The following is a 19,572-nucleotide window of genomic DNA, read 5'->3' as shown; positions in this document are numbered from 1 at the left end:
TTGTGTGTATTGGAATAGTGCTGGAAACCATAGAGGCAATCCCAAACCTTCAAGTGGCCTTGAAGTATCCAAGAGATTAAATTGGCAGTGGGTGTCTTGACTTGCGAAACCTAAAACTATTGAAGAGAAGTGAGTACAACCTATTGCTAACATAAGCAGGGACCTCAGATACAAGAACATTTCCATTGAACTAGAGGGCTTTTGTAAGTTGTTTTTGTATTGAAACCAGGGGTGGCGCCACCTTAAGGCCAGGGGGGTCTGACTGGATTTTTTTTTTAATATAATAATTTAAAATATTTTATTTGTCTACCCTTTAAAAAAAAATTTGGGAACACCCTCAGTTTTTTTTATGCCAATAAAATTAAATTCTACTCCATAATTTGTTCTACATTTAGTAAATGAATGATTACTTGGTTGTGTACATTGAAAGAGATGTAGCTTGTAACATTAATAATTAGACTATTATGCACTGATTTCAAAATATAAAAACTCGTAGAAGACAATTGTAAATTTATGTATTTGCGTGTTTTTTTTATTGTTGTTGTTGTCAATATAAAGAATTTCTCTTTTATTAGATTGTATAATTTATGTTTCTTAAGAAACACCCTAAGAAAAATTCATGAGCTACCACTGATTGAAACTACTTTCATAATGGATTAATTTGCTAGGCTAAGGCTTAGAGAGTTTTTCCCATTAAGGTTTTCTCTTTCTTTATAAAGACATCGTGTGTTTGGTTGTGTGAGTTGCTGTTTGCTGTGATATTGTTTTGTCCTTGCTGAAATGTAGTCGACTAATTAGGGCCTGTTTGGGTAAGGGTTTTTCATCACTCAATTTTCGTCACTCATCACTCATCACTCATTTTTTCACACTCATTTGGCAACATCACTTTTATTTTCATAACTCAATTTTTTCACACTATTCATGGGTCCCACACCTATCAGCCAGTACAGTAGTTTTTTTTTTTTATTTTTTTTAGCACCCAACTCACCGAAGCTAATATATATATAAAAAAAAAAAAAAAAAAAAAAACAAACCAAACCGAAACAGCCAGGAAAGAGAAAAGAAAAGAAAAAAAAAAAGAACAACGCCAACCCAGAAAAAAAAAAAAAACGCCAACCTAACCGAACAGCCAACCCAAAGAAAAAGGAAAAAAAAAACGCCAACCCAGAAAAAGAAAAAAAAAAAAAAAAAATGCAACACCAACCCAAAAAAAAAAAAAAAAAAAAAGTCAAAAGGTGGTCAAAAGTTGCGGTTGTGGGTCCCTCATGTGTGTTTATTTACGGAAATGCCATTGAGTTATGAGTTATGAAAACTGAAAACAGTCTTTTATTGTTTTCAGTTTCCATAACTCATAATTCAAAAATCAGAGAATTGAGTGATGGAAACAGAGTTATGGAAACAGAGTTATCGTTTGGCCAAACAACCTTTTTACTATGGGTCCCACCATTTTTGAGTTATGAGTTATGGAAACAGAGAATTGAGTTATCAAAAAACTCAATCCAAACGGCCCCTTAGTCACTTGGACTTAATTTGATCAATTTGTTAAAGTTGACAGAAAGCCGATGCTAGGGGGCTAAACCTGAATTTTCAATATTTATCATGCATTTGAGACTTGGAGTTCATAGGCTACGCGTACGCTTTATGACTCATGCCATAGTTTATATATATATATATATATATATTATAGTTGGGGTTCAAGTTACACTTAATATATCTCTAAGCAATTTTAAACCACCTAATAGCTTGTTATAGAATTCATATTTTAAAAATCACACCATTAGATTATATATTCTTTATGTTTTTAATATGAATGTCAATTTTTTTACCAATCAAATTCTATTTATCATTTGATTCATAAACTCATATTTTATGCATTATTTTAAACCACAAAAAACTTGAATTTAATCAATTGATTGATGATATGACTATTGATCTTTGATCATCTTGAAATTTTGCAAGTATGAAGAATATATGAAGATAGTGTAATTCCACAGTAGATTTGTCAAAATTTGCATCAAATTAAAAAATATTAAGTAATGTAATATTGTTTAAAATTACACTAAATATAACTTGAACCCAACACCTCTCTCTCTCTCTTTATATATATATATATATATATATATATACCATAAATTTGGCTAGGCCAACTGTCTTAGAAAACCCTTTTACGTATTCTTTCCTATAAATGATGAATTTTGATGTTGCTAGGGCCATATAATTTTGACCATACTGAGAACTTTGGTAAGGTTACAACCAGCGAGGATCATGTTCCAATTCTTACTTGACAGTATTTTTTTTCTTAATTGGTAATTTACATACCAAGTCAACCAATCTTGAATCTACGAATTCTCCCCAACCCCCAATTTTTCCAGGAAAAAGAGGTTTTTTGAGGTAGCGTCATTGACATTTAACACCAAGCTTATATAATTCATGGATCGCACATTATAACTTCAAAGACAGAACAAAAAGGACAGAAAATACACGCCATATCATATATTCCTTCTAACTCAAGGAAAGAGCGTCATTTGTTTCATTTTAATAGGCTGATTGGCAAGATTTAGGCAATATTGATATTTCATTCGTCTTACTTAAGAAAAACTCTATAGATAAAAAACATTAATCAAATTGTTCAACCCACTACTGTTAGCCAGATATAGTATCCTTTCTATGACTATTTGTGTCCCTCTTTCTCGAAATCAAGTGGAATTTTAAAAGTCATTACATAAAAAAAAGAAAAAGAAAAAAAAAAAATACTGTACAACTGGAAGAGCTAATTAACCATGTTCTACAAAAAAGACAAGGAATGGTCTATGAGCCTGAGAGAACCTTACTTAGGGTGCTTTGCAGCGATGAAACTGAATTTATAGCAGATTTTGTAAGCCAGCTGATACCCACTTTAAGCCTATGCTCATCTGTAGGTAATCTGATCAAGTATGCTATTTTCCTTGCTGCAAAAAATTGAATCCATGACTATAAATAATTACAGAAAGTAAAGAGAAAATGGGGAACATAAGGGTGCGCTGCAAAGAAGTTTACCAGTATGACCAATAGGACCTTCTAACGTTAGCCCCTCTATAAAACTTGGTGAAATAGCAGCATCATTACTCCCCAGAGTCATCATCTCACCTAAATTCTGGAACCTGGTAGCCAAATGGGTAAGTTACATACAACTGATGAAAGATTTTCACCCACCCTCTCTTTGTATATAAGGGTATCTAACATAGCCTATGAAATACCATTGTACAACCAAGAAGCTCAACATAATCACATAAAATGTTAAGAGATGTGCGAGGACATGTGGTGCCTGCCACCTGTGCTTGCAGTATCAGGCATATGACATGGCCACCAAGCTCAACAGAGAGAGAGGTGATCTTGAATTGAAATATACAACCAGAACCCAAAACCATAATCTAGACTATAACCACACAAATGCATTTCAAGTAATTGTTATACACTGTTGTTTGATTGATTAAATGCACCAACCATAAGTTAGTCGTGGAAGTAAACCAAACAACTTTGGACATCTATAGTTATCATTTTGTCATTATTTAGGGTGGGGGGGGAGAAGAAAAAAAATGGAAAAAGGTGACTGAACCCCTATAGGAGTGGCTAGCAGCAGTGGTGAGAGGAAACCTAAGTCTAGGGGTTAGTGGAGGCCACAAAGATCTAGCTCTAATTTCATGCTAGAAAAGGCGACACAAAAAAAATTAGGAAGAAGAAAATAGAAGAATGACGCATGACAGAAGCCATAATGAGCTTTGATACCAATTTTGAGGTAGGATCTATAGAAATTCAGCACTAAATTAGGGTTTTTGATGAGATCTTGAATGAGTTTGATGGTTGTTTAGATTAAAATATATATATATATATATATATTTTTGATAAGTAGATTAAAATAATGAATAGAACAAGAAACAAAGTAAAATAAACCCTAGGTAATCACATCCTCAAAGCTTAAAATAAGCTGTCAATATTTTATTAAATTCAATCTCCCTATTAACGTTATTGCCTACAATAATGTCTTTATATAGACTATTGCAAAATCCTTTCCTAGAAGGACTAGGACTCCTCAATAAAATAGTCCTAAAAAGACAAGGACTCTAATCACAAAGAAAAAGTACTTAAGAACTTTGAAATCAATGGAAAAAAAGACTGAAAACATAAAATAAGACTCATGGGCCTTTTGAGCAACTTTTGACAGTCCTTTCCAGAAAATCTGGAATCTAGTAAAACTTAATAAAAACTCAACCAACAATTTTCCAACCTAAAGAACCTTAATACTAAAACTCAATCATAGATGAAACTCAATCATAGATGAAGCATCCTATTAAAAGTATCAAGAAAGTCCAACATCTGAGACCACAATTATTGAATTCGTTTGGTATTTCATCTTGTTTCTCCTCGAACTCTTTATGTTTACATCAAAGAAGAAAGAGAAATATCATATGGAATTAATGTGGTTCAGCCTTAGAGGCCTACATCTACAACAAAAAACCTCAAACAGCTACATCTTTAATAATCAGCTCTATTTATTACAATGAATTTTTTAAAAGACTAACACTAGACTTACAATATTGATAACATAGTTAAGACTACTTGCACTTATGTAGGATTTGGATTCCAAGTACAATAAACTTGAACTAAGATAACACAATCTTTTTTTTTTTTTTTTTTTTTGATAAGAAAACTAAGATAACACAATCAACCTTGACTAATAATATAATGGGCTTGGGCCTCGACATCTCTAAAAGTCATGTTGTCTTAGGGAACATTATAGCTAAACTAACAAGCCAAATGAATAAACCATTTGCAAGGCAAACATCACAATGGGAATTTTAGTAGCTCAACCAACATTTACTTGCTAGATGCTATAGGAAAACCCCTAATATTAAAGGTTGAAAGCCTCACAAATAATATCGCTGGGCTAGGCTGTTTAAAGTAGTTTTTAGGCTGAAATTTGATGCAGACAAGCAACAAGAAAAGGTAAGTTTCTGTAATTTCAAGTTTGGCATCTTAAAGATTTTCTTGTGTGGAATTCACATACAACATTTGAATGAGAAAAGTGTTAAATGATTTTGAAGGTCAAGTCAATGAGTCTTAAAATTTAAAACGGGTTTTATTTTGGCTTTATTAATCCTTTATTGGGTTGTCAGGATGATACTAGCAAGTGTATGAGTTTCCAACCTAAATGGCAAAAGAGGACGGTCATTGATAGCTGCCCATATGTTCCAACCAGCAAAGTCTGCTTGCTGAAATGCAACCTGCAAGGTTTATGGAAACAAGTCATCAGATAATAAAATTGACTTTACTACCAAAAAGAATAATGTATATATTGATGAACAGGTCTGATAATTTTAGCCCGTAATCCTTATTGACCTATAATAACAGGCTATATGAAGATAAATTACATATTACACCTGTGCAGTGGCTGGAAGAAGCCTTCCATTTGAGTCTCTTAAAGAAGAAGAGTCACCAAGTGCAAATATGCGAGGGTGACCCTTAACACGAAGGGTTTCATCTGTTTCTGCTTGTCCTCGAGCATTTAGGGGAAGCTCATGAGGCTTGTCACCAGGTTCCAGCAGAGGAAGAAGAGGTTTAGATCCAACAGTCCATAATACTAGATCTGCCTCGATGATTTGCCTTTGAAATCCCCTTTCAGCAGGTTGAAGTTCCAATATATATTTCTCATGATCATGTTCTGCAGCAATACCCGGAACTGCTCCACTGTCAGTCAGCTTTTCTGAAGCTTCTGCATTGCCCACTCTCTGAATAGAGCGGACAAAATAACCCAATAGTAGTTGAACTTTCCTAGATGAAAGAACCTAGCACCAACAGCCAAAAAAAAGGTGCTGTCAGGGCAGATATATAATTTACTCTCAATAATTATAATGAGAAGGTTGCAACAAAAATTGGAACTTTCTTGGAGAAGAACAACAAAATCTACTCTGCGATAGACTTGAAAGAAAAAAGTTAAGTCACATACTGAAGCTAGGACTCTTGGGAGTTGGGTTTCAAATTCCAAGTACTAAACATTTCACCAAGTTCACATTACTAAATTCTATAAACAAATAAATTCATCTATTAATACAGCTAAAAGGATTACTCTGAAGCTGTTGTTCAGTGATACACAAATAATCTTTCAAGAAACATGAAATCCAAATTCCAGACAACTTACTTTTAAGGCAGCTTCTCTATTCCCAGGTGGGGCAGTTGGGCAGATTGTGGTATCCACATTAATTGCTTGCACAATCCCTCCATCCTGCAGTCTCTCTGCTACTGTGGCAGCTAACTCAACCCCAGCGTAACCACAACCAACAACAGCCACATGAATCGGAGAGCCCTTGCCAAAGTTCGTCCTCTCTAGTGTTCTTAGCTTATTGTCAACCTTCTGCTTTGCAAGAATATTATCATGTGAAGGAAGGGAACACTAATTTGTTGCAACACAGAAAACTAATGGTCTATCAAAAGATAACATAGAATGAAAAAAATTATTTTCAGTCAAGCACTCACGTGTGCATCCTCCAGGGTGGAGAATGGCAATGCAAACTCTAATGCTCCTGGTACAAAATCAAGTTTTGATTCAGCTCCCAAGGCAAGAACCAGCCTGGCTGTCCAGGGTAAAAGACCAATAATTAAAAAGAAAGAAAATTCAAATCAGTAGGGCCAAGCAACCTTTACATTAAAGCCACGAGAACAAAGTCAATCTAGATCATGCTAATAGGGAAATCTGAATGTTGAAAACAAATTCTTTATATTGATACAAGGTTTTTCATTTGCATGTTCTTTTGGTACATATAAGGACTTCCTTACACTGCATCATACCCAGATGTAATCAATCCTACACCCCATATATTACAGAGGCAAGAAGGAACCTCTTCTCTGAGATCACTTAGGGAGCTCTAAAACTAAAAAACCAACAGGTCCTGGTCTTTTACATATTTTAAGTATAAATTAAAGATTATGACAATGAGCAGCACCTATCATTATATATCTTTGATGGAACAGAAAGGAAAAAAGAGTAAGAAAGACTGATTTTTTTTAAAAAAAGTAGAAACTCTAATGAGGTGTGTCAATAATAAGCACTATACCAGTCATATTCAATAAGGAGACCACTTTCAAGATGCACAGTTCCTCCACAACGAGATCTGGAGGGCCCATTCATTCCCAAATGATCGGCTGGATGCAATAGTTTTACCCTGTCTTGAAAAAACTGCACACTGGTGTTTGCCAGCAAATCCAAGAAACGAGGAGCTATTTCCCATGCATCTACTTCTGCATACAAAGAGATACTTACTTTATCCCCTACTTTTATAAGATCATTTAGATAGATTAGGAGAACATAAATGTGATTTAACCCAAAGAATGACGTACCTCCAGATAGAAGCTCATACAACATTGGCTTAAAAACAAAACGTTCAGACTGGTCGACAAGAAGCACCTAGTCCCATATCCAATGCATTTCAAAGGTGATACATAACAAATTGAATAGTGAAAATGTTGCTATGAAAAAAAAATTCACAAAATGCCCAAGCAAACAGGGCACCTCTGCCGCTAGCTAAGGCAAACAAATCAAGTGATTAAATTATTTGTTTGTTTTTAATCACGAATTACCTGAGGTTTTTTGTCATCAGGCCACACAAGTGATTCTAGTCTCAAAGCAGTATATAAGCCTCCAAATCCACCACCTAGTATACACACCCTTGGCTTCTGTAAGCAAAACATTTTTGATACTAATGTTAGCGTATCCAACCCAAAAGCATAAGGTTAGTTAGAGAGGCCCAAACTGAAGGTGGCACTCTCTAACAACACCACTTATCATGTGCAGACTCAAACAGAAATAGAGACAGATGGCCTCATCACTCATCAGCCTAACAGATGCATATGAGCCTGACTAATGAAGTCCAGGAATATATAGAAGCTAGGCTCTGATACCATGTTTGAAGTTTGAACATCCAACCCAAAACAATATGCTATTAGGTGAAGAGACCCAAACCAAGGTAAGGCTTTAAAATAATAACACATAACCACCAAGTTTAAGATATTTCTTCGCAATTTCTAGAGTGTAACACACAATAAATTTGATGCAGCAGCATAAAGCATGGTCAACTTCAAATTAAGCACAAGAAAGTCATCCAACATTGACAACAAAGTAATTTAAGAATGCTTTATTATATAAATGTATGTAAAGCCATTGAGCTCTAGCTCAAATGGCACTTCCTCCACTTGCAAACGTCGAGTGCGTGCATAATTACCAATAAATATATATAAATTTGGTGAATAGTTGCCAAGAGTCTTGCAACTCAATTGACAATTCTTGGTGTTTCCAACGAACTAAATTCACGAGTTCCTAATAGCTTTAACACATACAATGGACATTGCATTACAAATGAGACACACTTCAATTGCAATAGTAAATCAATAAATTTAACACATGGGGGGCAACCTTGTTGTCTTGCCAAACATAAGACCTCGGAGCTTTTTCACCTTCAGAAATCTCCACAACACCTCTATTCGCTACAGTCGCACCCGAACCAACGTATCTAACTACTTTGTTCGGAAATAACGAGAAACCGGTCCCATATCTTTTCGGAAATCCGGGAAATAGCTTGTTGGTCCATTGCTTTGCTCCTCCTGAAATTCCACAAAAAAAAAAACCTTAAGAGCAGTGTATTTAGCTATATGTGCCATTTTATTTATTTATTTATTTATTGTTATCATTCTCAGACAAGTAAACATGTTATTATCCATACATAAAATTTCTGAAATCTTTCATTTTCTAAGAGGCCAATGTTTAGAGAGAAAGAGATAGCATACGATTGAAGGGTAAGAGTAGCGTAGCTGAAGCTGAAGCTGAAGTAGATAACGCAATGTGTGCCATTACCAATCTGTGCGAGTGTGCAATTAGGGATTTTAGTGAGTCTAACCCGTAACAGCTTTTAGAGAGTGAATTGGCCTTTTTATGTTATATATGGCTGTTTTGGTTCCACGCTACCAGTGCCACAGCGCACGTTGCAATGGTCGCCCAAACTCCGCGTTACTTCTTCTTCTTCTTCCATTTTAATTTTTTTTAAAAAAATATTATTATTGTTTTTTTTAATAAATTATATATGTATTTGGTTTTTTTATTTACATTAAAAAAAAAATCAATTTGATTCTTAACTTTTTAATTGTGTCAATTTGGTTCATAACTTTTCAGTATCATGCCAATTTAACCACTGTTGTTATCTCTTAGATGTAAATTATTAATATGTCTAACAAACAAAATAAAAAATTAGTGTATGTGGATTTGACAATAAACTAATTTTTATTTATTTTGGTTGTTAGCTAATTCAGTAATTTCTATATAAGAGATAATAGCAGAAGCTAAATTGACATGGCACTGAGAGGTTAAAGAACAAATTGAAATACAATGTAAAAGATAAGAATTAAATACATAGTTTAATTTTTTACTTATTTTTATTTTTTATAATGAACTATTTAAGAAATTTTTAATATTACTCTTATGGGAAATATAAAACTTTTTCCAAATAGTCAATTTTTTTTTTCCATAAAAAGCTTTTAAAAATAGTTCCTACTACACCACTGGCGACATCATTAATTTTTCACATGTTAAGATAACAGAATAAACAAATATAAAAATCAGTCAACATTCAAATATCGATCATACTAATGAGTGCCTTTGGAGCTTTTTTCTTTTTTTATAAAAAATTTCTAAAAATATATTTTTAAACTAATACTCTTAGGCATCGGTTAACTTTTCCCTTCCCTTCAAATAGGATCAATTCAAACTCATTACATATAGGAGAAGTTTGGTTTGCCACGATGTTATGTAATGCTGTAATATTATGTTATTGTAATTTTATATTAATGTTTTTTTTTATGGGTATATTAATGTTAATTTTAATACAAAAATACAACATTACATTGTTTAAAAAGATGATAAGATTAAGATGATGTGATATATTTTATAATTTTAAATTATGATAATGTTAAAAAGAATAAAATAAATAAAAAACCTTAATGTCACTTTATTATAATATGCACCTCATTAAGTGTACATCACAGTAAACCAAATGCCCAATTGAGATAATGACAACGATTACAATAAAACAAACTCAACTCCTACGGGTAGATTTTTTTCTAGCTCCTTAGCCAATTCTCTGGCACCTTTAATATTCTGTGTCTTCACAGTTTCGCAACGAGGTGTAATAACAATCTTCTCAAGCTGGGTGGCACTTTTGAGTAGGTAATTAATAAGCTCCATGTCTATTTCACGCCCCGTAAATCCCACAATTTCCACTTCCTTGACCCCGAGGTGCTCATTCGGATATTTCATCACCTTCCTAAATTTTCTTTTTCTCGGGGGGTCAATACACGACAGCTGCAATTGGGAAAAAGAAAATAAGAATATCATGCATGCCAGGGTGCAAGATAATCTAAATATTACTATTAAATAAAGTTATCAAAAAAAAAAAAAAAAAAAAAAAAAAAAAAAAAATTACTATTAAATAAAGTTATCAAAAAAAAAAAAAAAAAAAAAAAAAGAAAGAAAAGAGACAAGTAGGCCTATTGATACCGATTAGAGAACTTGGCAATCATTTCTCCACTTTTAATGCTAATAATCAAATTATATAAGTGCTTACTGCAATTGCAAGTGACAAGTCGAGTTTAAGCAATATCTTTTAAATAGATATAAAGATGGAAAACCATGAGCCAACAGTCAATGTGCAAATTGCATCACCCAAATTAAAGAATAATAAGCTATAATGATACTAAGGCTGTGTTTGTTTTGGCTTCAAATCACTTTCGGAAATGCTTTTCCGTAAATGCAGGTGTTTGGTTGCGCATGAAAAATAAATTTTCCAGAAAATATTTTCAGTTGATAGTGTAAAATGAGGCTTTGACTTGGAAATGGTTTTTACATTTCTATATTCACTTCAAACCATTTTCGGGTCAGACGCGCAAAGAGAGAGATAGAGAGAGAGAAAGAAGAGAGAGTTACCAATCCACCGATCGCACCCCAGCACCGGCACCGCCATATATCTCGCACCACCACCGAGATCGCATCACCACTGAAGACTGATCCACCCAGACCAATCGCACCCCACCGAAGACCGATCCACCGAAGATCACATCACCCCAGACCGATCCACCCAAAACCGATCTCATTGACGCCGTCATTATCCATCACCGATCTCGTCGCCCTCTCATCGTTACCCATCATCCAGACCGATCTCTCCCTTTCCCTCCATTTTTGATCACTCTCTCTTCCTCCCCCTCTCAGTTTGACCAAACGGTGGAGTTTAATGAATGGTGTTGTTTTGATTTTTGTTTTTTTAAGTTTATAGATTGAAATTTTTTATTATAAAATTTGTTTGGTAGCTGAGAAAATGGGTGAGAAAATGTGAGAAAGTAATAGGAAAATAGCATTTTTAGAATGTTACCAAACACATGAAAATATTTTCTAGAACAATTTTCATAATGCAACCAAACACTTGAAAATATTTTCTTTTCCTAAAAATAGCATTTCTGGAAAATAAATATTTTCCAGAAAATATTTTACATTGAACCAAACACAGCCTAAATGGCAAGCTAGTATAAAGTAAGAACAGTCACCTCTAGAGTAAATTTACATAAATTAGGTGCCGCTTCAATCAAAGGTACTAACCAGCGGAGGCTCATTCCATCGGATGCCAAAACTCTCCATATAAGGCGTCTAAGATTGGTTAATTTTTGACCTTTTGGGAATTTTAATTTATCCTGTAAAGAACGAACTAAAGATGAGAGAACAATTTATCTAAGAGAGAGAGAGAAAAGTGCATATAACCAAATAAAGATGGTTTATGTTAATGGTGCTCTTAGGCATTTGATAATTAATCATTTTAAGAAAGTTTTTTTTTTTTTTTAAGAAGTATTTTCTAAACCAATACCCTTAAGCTATCTGTTAACTTTTTCCAATAAAGATGTAGGCGAGAGATTGGAAAAAAGAAAAAAGAAATTTAATGTCCTTACTTTTCCAAGCATGATAAAGTCGACCATCAAACCCTCTAGCCGATCAAGACAGCTTGATAGTGAGCGAAATGCATTCCTCATACCATAAGACGTTCCACCAATACATACATTCAGAAGGCGGGGTGCAAAATCAACATGAAAATCTATTATACCATCAAAGCCAAGATACTCAAGATTTGGAGCAACGATCTCGACAATCTTACAATGGGGACAATGTATCTGTAAGAACTTCAACTTCAATGATGCACCGGAAATCTTTAGATTGAAGAGAACGCGAACGCTGCTAACATGTAATAGTTCAAGCAAGGGACAGCTGGAAAGAAAGTTCTCAAGAAGCTCGCTAGTTACATGTACCCGTTCTAGAGTGAGGGAAGTTAAAGACTTGATTCCAACAGAAACTTTGACACGCTCAAGTGGAAATTCATAAACGTTTTCAAATGTGCATTTTGACAAGTCCAATTCAAGGCTCTTGACTCTCTTTGAGATTGCAAAGTCAATCCATTTATCAATGTGATGTTTATAACAATTGTTTAATTCAAATTTAACTCTGAACCCTTCTAAAGTGGAGGCTCGATGTGATTTTAGAATAGAGTTCACCCTTTCGACAAACCTATTCATTTCGAATTCACTTTTTTTCCTTCTGAATGCAATGTCCATTCTTGTGCTTGGATCGTCAAAGTTTAAAGTACCACTGAAGAATGGCCATAGATGTTTCCATGTATGGGAAAGAACACTAGTTCTGCATGCTTCTTTGCTTGACAGGAAAGACAGAATATAGATGAGAATCTCATTGGGCAACCGACTTATCAGATCATCCAAACCCTCAACCTTCCTCTTGCACTATAAGATTTCAAAAACCAAATACGCAAAGTAAAGCACAAGGCAAAAAGGAATCAACTTTAGAATGAGAATGCACAGATTGAAAAAGGTTCACTGTGACTGAGTACTAAGAATCCCAAAAAAATTTACAAACAAAAAAAAACAGGTAAGCTTCTGTGAAAGATATGATTTTACCTTTTTGTCAGAAGATAGCAGCAATGTCTTCTCCATTGAAATAAAATAAATTGGTGGGCTTGATTAATGGAGAGCTGCACTACAAAAGAAAGAAAGAGTTTGACTAAGAACAAATTTATGTGAAAAATACATAGGGAGAAGTAATAACCAAGAATAATACCTTGTGAATTGTGATAGCGTCTTTTCCACCCGAGTCTCCGAAGACGAGATACACAAACAATTGAATAACTAAATTTAACAAAATTGAAACACAGGAGAAAAGAAAAAGAAAAAAAAAGAGTTGGGTAGTTTGTTTAGCAGAGAGTTGGGTATTTAAATTATACAACACCGACTCACCGACCAACACCTTTCCTAGTACAACCAGGAGAAGGAGAACTGGCCGAGAAGGTTTAGGATTAAGAGACTAGGGTATAATAACTAACGTTATAAAGATAACAATAATAATACTACATATAATACTCTAATAATACATACAACACCTATCTAACCCTCCAATATTCCTTTCAAAAAAAAAAAAAAAAAAACCCTCCAATATTGTTCTCCTAGTGTTATTATTGTATTTTTATAATATGGGTCATGCTAATGAGTGCTCTTAAGGTACTGGTTAACGAAAGTTCAAATAGCGTATAGAATACCAATGAACGTTTAGACCCCCAAATACAAAATTACCAACATAAGCTTATAATCAAACGGAATATATGCGGAATATGAAATATAAGCTATATCCAAATTGGTAACACACTCTAAACCATAAATAATAACCAACATAGCAGCAGTTATAAGGTAAAGAGAAAGGAAAGAGAGATGCAAATACAAAGATAACACGACGATGTGTTATCGAAGAAAAAATCGAAGTACTCGGCAAAAAACCTTTCTGCCGCCCTTCAAGCGGTTAATAATCCACTAGAGAATGAAGTTGGGATACATGAATAGCAGAAGACCCTCCAAGCCTAATCTACCCAATGCACCTCAACCTTCCAAGCTTCTTGCTCCAATAGGGTTACGCTGAATCTTGTCTTCTCTAGGTTACTGGATCTCGCAATAAGCCCATTGCATTAACCAAATAAATTGGTTCCTTTTGAACTGCTTCCCAAGCACCAAAACACCTCCTCACTGATATGGGTATGGTGAGATAAGGATTTGGCAAATGTATCTTTCAAGGATAAGTCAATGGAGAGGGTGAAAGTAGAGGAATTTAGAGAATCAAGTGATGAAAATTGTGGATGAGTCAATCTTGTTTTTCTCTAGGGTTTCTCTCTAGAAGCTATCTACATTTCGTGGGTATAAGAGTATTTATAATAGAGTGTATGAGGAATGCGAAAAGTCAGTTTTCATCCAAACAAGGCATTCTGGCAACTCAACCAAGCGACTGGAACGAGTCGCGAGTCTGAGTTGCGAGCTAACTACTAGCTAGACTGGAATTTTTGTCCTGTAATGCTCCAATTGTCGTGACCCTTCAACTCATCTGCATGCTCCACACGTGTGCCACTTTGGCGACTTGCCAGTCGCAAGACTCCTTTGAGTACACACATCTTGAGTTTTCTTCACACTTTTTCACACACTACTCTTACATAAATCTCACCTAAATATAGGGTATCTAATTGCTAAATTACAAGCAAATTTGGCATGGAATAAAACTAACACATTATTGAATAAATTCAACCTTACAGTTAATAATCCAGTTAAATAAAATTTTTATGGGAAAAGAAAAAAAAACAATTAATATTTTGACAACTTTTTTCATTTTCCATTAAAGTGATGTCAAAACTTTTCTAAAATGGAGTGTTAATCAATGCCCTAAGGGCACTCGATAGCATTTCCCTTATATTATTAGGGCAATTCTTTTTTCTTTTTTTTTAGTTTTATCTTTGGTTGTTTCGCATTTTGATAGTTGGTAATGCCCTCCTAGAAGAGGGAGATCGGAGACTAACAAATCAATAAATACTATGTGAGACTGTGAGATCAAAGAGGCGGAGGAAAATTGACCCTTACCAAACTCAAAGAAAGAGAAGATTGAGAATCATGAAGAAAATAAATTGAAAAAGTGAGAAGAAAAAGATTTAAGAGTGAAAAAAATGTGAAACAACCAAAGATAAAACCAAATGAAAAAAAAAAAAATTGTCCTAAAAAATAAGCAAATTAACTTGACTAGTAGATCAACCCAACCAAATTTGTATATTATATTAAAGTTGAAGCGCAATTAAAATCTAAATCAAATCTAACTTAGTTTTTAATTACAACTAATTTTACAACAATGTCCAATTTTTTTTTTTATATTCTAATTTTGATTCCAAGTATCCAATTTATAATACTTAACATGAAAATCAAAATGACAACCACACTTAAAAAAATAAAAAATAAAAAATAAAGAGGTGAGACCACCTCATCAGTGTTGTTGAATGTTTTTATGTGTAAACATGTGTTACAAACTAGTTATTTTTTAAAGGACCTAATCAAGGAATTTAAAACTTATTTAATTTTTTAACATCAAAACCTAATAAAAATTTTAATTAAGGTTTTAAATATTTTTTTGACCTTTTCTTTCTCTATCTTTTAATAAATAAAATGTATCGTTTTTTTTTTTCAAAAATAAATTTAATAGGCTATTGGAAAATTATATATTTAGAAAACATAATTTAGCATTGTGGGGGTATAAAACCGGGAAGCCCATGTCAATATCTGTGCTGGGTCCAAGGCCCGATCCAAGGAAGGCCCACCCCTTGGCCATGGGAAGGATCCTCCTCGGCCATGGGAAGGACCCTCCTCGGCCATAAACGTAGCCGAGGGCAAATGGAGCAACTCGGTCCTAGTGATGACATTCCGAGTTATTTCGCCGAACAGGAACAGTACTAAAACGACAAAAAGCAAGGGAAAGGCTGCCATTACTGCAATTAAGTACTCTGCACCTGACAGAGTCGTGCTATTCAGCTTTTACAACCACCCCCAACCACTTTGGGTATGGGCTGATGGAATAAGTATCAGCCCTATAACGCTGAACCTACACGTGGACGTTGGGGGGAGGGAAAAAGTTAGTATAAAAGGAGGAAGAAGCAGTCCAGAAAGGGGACTGGGAGAAGGTCCAAGAACTGGAGCCACCTAGGCCGTGCCGAGGAGAAAGTCTTCTTGGATAAGCTCAATTCACCTCTGTGCGATCATTATAAACACCATGACTAACGACTGTCTGTTCACCAAGGCCTAGCCTTCTAGCCCACTCTCTACAAATTCATTGTATTGAGCTCGCTGGTCCAAGATCCCACTCACTGTGTGGTATTGGGCTGAAAAACGAGACCCTACAAGCATAATCACTTTTTTTTTTTTGGTTGAAAGAGCATAATTACTTTTAAGTATTCTAGTGTTTAGGGGTGTGATATTAAAGTATGATTACTATCTCATGCATCAAGTTTGACGTGTCGCCCCATCCAAATTGTGCTGGACTATGTGCCAACACAATGGGTGCCCATGGGCAGAAAAACCAACCCTTGGCCTGCTCCACTATGCTACCCACGGGCCTTAATGGTGTCGAGTTGCTCATTAGCCTGGTAGGCTAGTGGGATATTGGGTAGCCGTGGTGATTTTGAAATGAAAATACAGAATCTTCATATTATTTAGTTAATTTATACACTTCTAATTGATAGGACAAAATTTTCAAGTTATTATATTTTGTTTGCTGGCTTTGAATAGTAGGGTATGTTATTGAATTATCACATTGATTATCAATTTCTTCCTCACGTTATCTAAATTTGGGGCAAAATGTGCAAATGTCCTTTTCGCGCAAATTATACAACATTTTGTCCCCTTTCCCAAACTAATTAGGAAAATACCCTTCTTTTGTAACTCAATTTTATAAAAATCGAGTTTCAACTCAAAATTCGATTTTTGGACAATCGAGTTATAACAAATTGAAAATTAAAAAAAAAAAAAATTACTGGAACTTAAGCTCCATGAACTCAAGTTCCATGCAATTTTTTAAAGCCTTATAGTGGCGTTTTAAAGCCCTATAGTGGCATTTTAAAACATACAAGTTTTTTTCTTAAGTCTGATTGCTCCATAGGAAGGCCTATAGTGGCGTTTTAAAACATGCAAGTTTTTTTTCTTAAGTCTGATTGCTCCATTAGGGAGCCCTATAGTGGCGTTTTAAATACCTATAGTGGCGTTTTTTATGGAACTCGAGCTCCATGACCTCGAGTTCCATGCAATTTTTTTTTTTTTTTTTTTTTTTTTTTTTAAGTTTTACCTATAGCAGAGTTTCATGGAGGCCTATAATGGCATTTTTTATGGAACTCGAGTTCCATGAACTTGAGTTCCATGCAATTTTTTTTTTTTTATATTTATATTTATATTTTTTAAGTTTGATCGCCTTATACTCGATTTTCTACAAATCGAGTTACAAAAGAGGGGCATTTTCTTAATTAGTTTGGAAAATGGGGCAGAAAGCTATATAATTTGCGCGAAAAGGGCATTTGCCCAGATTCCCCTCTAAATTTGTGTATTCATGTGTTTACAAAAAAATACGAACACAATGTTGTATGTAATGCGCTTTCCAACCTCATTGGCAATATCTATGAATTTCTTTGTTGCCTACATTTCTCTCTGTTGGGAAATTTAGACCCCAGTTGATAGAATTAACAAGTTTTAAACTCAAGTTGTTAATTAGATTTATTAGGAATAAAACTTGTAAAAACAACAAACATCAATATCATGTCAAAATCATGCAGCAAAAAAATAAATAAGACAAGATATGATGACCCAGGAAAATCAATGAAACCAACCAGTTTCACAGTAAAAAACTTGGGGAGAAACCTTCCCGAAAAGCAATCCACTATAGTAAAGAGAAGTTTCAGATTTAGTACAAAACTTTTGTCCCTAGACTCTACAATCCCCGTATATGAACTTACAGTAGAAACCTTCTACTGCTTCAGAACCTCTAAACTCTTCAATATATGAACGCCACCCTTTTTGTTGCACGGATCCCAGTATGTGACTAACTCACCAACTTGAAGAAGATATTGGCTGCAAAGTTCTTCACTTCATCAACAATGAAGATTAAGAAACACTTGGTTACAAAACCCTAAGGCGCAAAGACGCAGTAGCTTCTTTCAAAGAGAATAAGGCATCGGTCACCTTTTGCATATGTTCTCCTTGTATTCTCTTATGTGACGGCCTCTAAAATAAGCCTTATATAAGTCTAGGGTTGTGAGAATAGAAACTCTACACAAATACATAAGCTTAGGCTGAAAATCAGATCTGGAAATCTGAATTCCCATAACCTCGATCGATCGGGAGGTGTCGAGCTTTAAACCTTGATAGATACAGCTATCGAGGAGCTGTCGAGGAGACAGGAGCTTTCTCGATCGATCCACTAGCTATCAAGAGATGTCGAGATTGCGATAACAATCAACTAAAAATCTCGATAGATAGGCTAGCTGTCAAGAGGTGTCGAGCAGGTGTCGAGCTATCTGTTCACAGGTGTCGAGCTATCTGTCCATCTTTAATGAATAGCTTTTCTTTACTTGTTTCTTGGTCCAATCTTCATGGCTTTAATACTAGAATTGAACATGTTTCTTGAAGTATTAAACATATCTTAGATCTACCCAAATACAAGTAAAGTGTGTTTTGTCAAATGATTAATCAATTACACAAAATATGTCCTTAACAATCTCCCCCTTTGGCAATTCGTGACAAAACCACAACAAATAAATGAACATATGAGAGAAGTCATAAACCACTTAACTCATATTCACTTATTGAATACAATAAAATTTATTCTAACACAAATTCTTGAAAAACTTTGCAAGAAGTGAGTTTATGGCAAGTAGACTTTTGACAATCTGTATTTCTGAAACACTTTAAACAAAACTCATCAAGGCATCTTAGTGTGAGACAGAAATAAAAGATTGCATACAAATAATAAGAAACATGTGTATAAAGATAGAAAAGAAACAACACATATAGAGATAGGTGAAAAAGAACATACATCATATATATATCAAAGATATGCACAATGTATGTAAACATGGTCACAAGACCAATGTACAAGAAGAAGGAAGTAAGCACTCCCCTTAACAAGATGAAACACATCTCCCCTTTACAAAGGCATGTATTTCTCCCCCTAACATGTAGAATCTTAAAAAAAGAAACCACAAAGTCTCCACAATTTCTCTCTCTTTTTGTCATGATTAACAAATGGTATAAGAAGCTAGAAAGCTTCACCCGAGAGACATAAAGAATGATCAAGGATGATCAAGGGGGCACAAGAAATCCATATAAATGCATGAATGTAATGAAACAAGATGCTATGGATGACAAGATAATAGAAGGATGCAAAACATATGAAAAACAAATCTCTCAACAAGAAAAATGTTATGCACATAGATCCCAAAACACACACACACACACACACACACACTTTAAACAAGTCTAACCAATTTTATATTTCAAAAAACAAGTCAAGACAGTTTAGTGAGCATACATTAACACATGTAAAACGTTGTGATAGTCAAATCACATTGTACCTGCACATGTATCAAGAGTAGCAAAGAATTTTGC

At 34.4% G+C, this 19,572-nt stretch overlaps 2 protein-coding genes across 2 annotated transcripts in view; both read right to left on the bottom strand.

The window, feature by feature from the left end:
* Positions 1–2,567: 2,567 nt before the first annotated feature.
* Positions 2,568–9,036, bottom strand: LOC115964007 (alternative NAD(P)H-ubiquinone oxidoreductase C1, chloroplastic/mitochondrial). Its single transcript, XM_031083295.1, has 11 exons — positions 8,815–9,036; positions 8,444–8,631; positions 7,612–7,707; positions 7,372–7,438; positions 7,089–7,272; positions 6,511–6,604; positions 6,176–6,388; positions 5,418–5,822; positions 5,185–5,261; positions 3,037–3,140; positions 2,568–2,948 (listed from the first exon to the last, which is right to left on the bottom strand). The coding sequence occupies exons 1-11, from the start codon at positions 8,876–8,878 to the stop codon at positions 2,809–2,811; spliced, it is 1,632 nt and encodes a 543-aa protein (XP_030939155.1). The 5' UTR covers positions 8,879–9,036; the 3' UTR covers positions 2,568–2,808.
* A 1,063-nt stretch (positions 9,037–10,099) lies between these two features.
* LOC115964743 (F-box protein At4g09920-like) overlaps positions 10,100–19,572 on the bottom strand; it is a 36,203-nt gene continuing 26,730 nt past the window's right edge. Inside the window, exons 3-4 of the mRNA XM_031083999.1 lie at positions 12,013–12,852; positions 10,100–10,381 (exon numbers count right to left, since the gene is read on the bottom strand). Of these exons, the coding sequence (XP_030939859.1) occupies positions 10,100–10,381; positions 12,013–12,852 (1,122 nt within the window). The remainder of the gene's footprint in view (positions 10,382–12,012; positions 12,853–19,572) is intronic.

Source organism: Quercus lobata, chromosome 10 (assembly GCF_001633185.2).
Source record: "Quercus lobata isolate SW786 chromosome 10, ValleyOak3.0 Primary Assembly, whole genome shotgun sequence".
Classification (NCBI taxonomy): Eukaryota; Viridiplantae; Streptophyta; class Magnoliopsida; order Fagales; family Fagaceae; genus Quercus; species Quercus lobata.
The sequence above is the reverse complement of the archived record's forward strand: the minus strand, read 5'-3'. Positions and strand labels throughout refer to the sequence as shown.

Excerpts from the sequence above, each read along its gene's own strand:
- LOC115964007 (XM_031083295.1), bottom strand. The coding sequence starts at position 8,878 with ATGGCACACATTGCGTTATCTACTTCAGCTTCAGCTTCAGCTACGCTA. Across the intron at positions 7,708-8,443 it reads ATGTTTGGCAAGACAACAAG|AAGCCAAGGGTGTGTATACT; the intron begins GTTGCCCCCCAT and ends TTTTGCTTACAG. Across the intron at positions 7,273-7,371 it reads GTATGAGCTTCTATCTGGAG|AAGTAGATGCATGGGAAATA; the intron begins GTACGTCATTCT and ends CTTTGTATGCAG.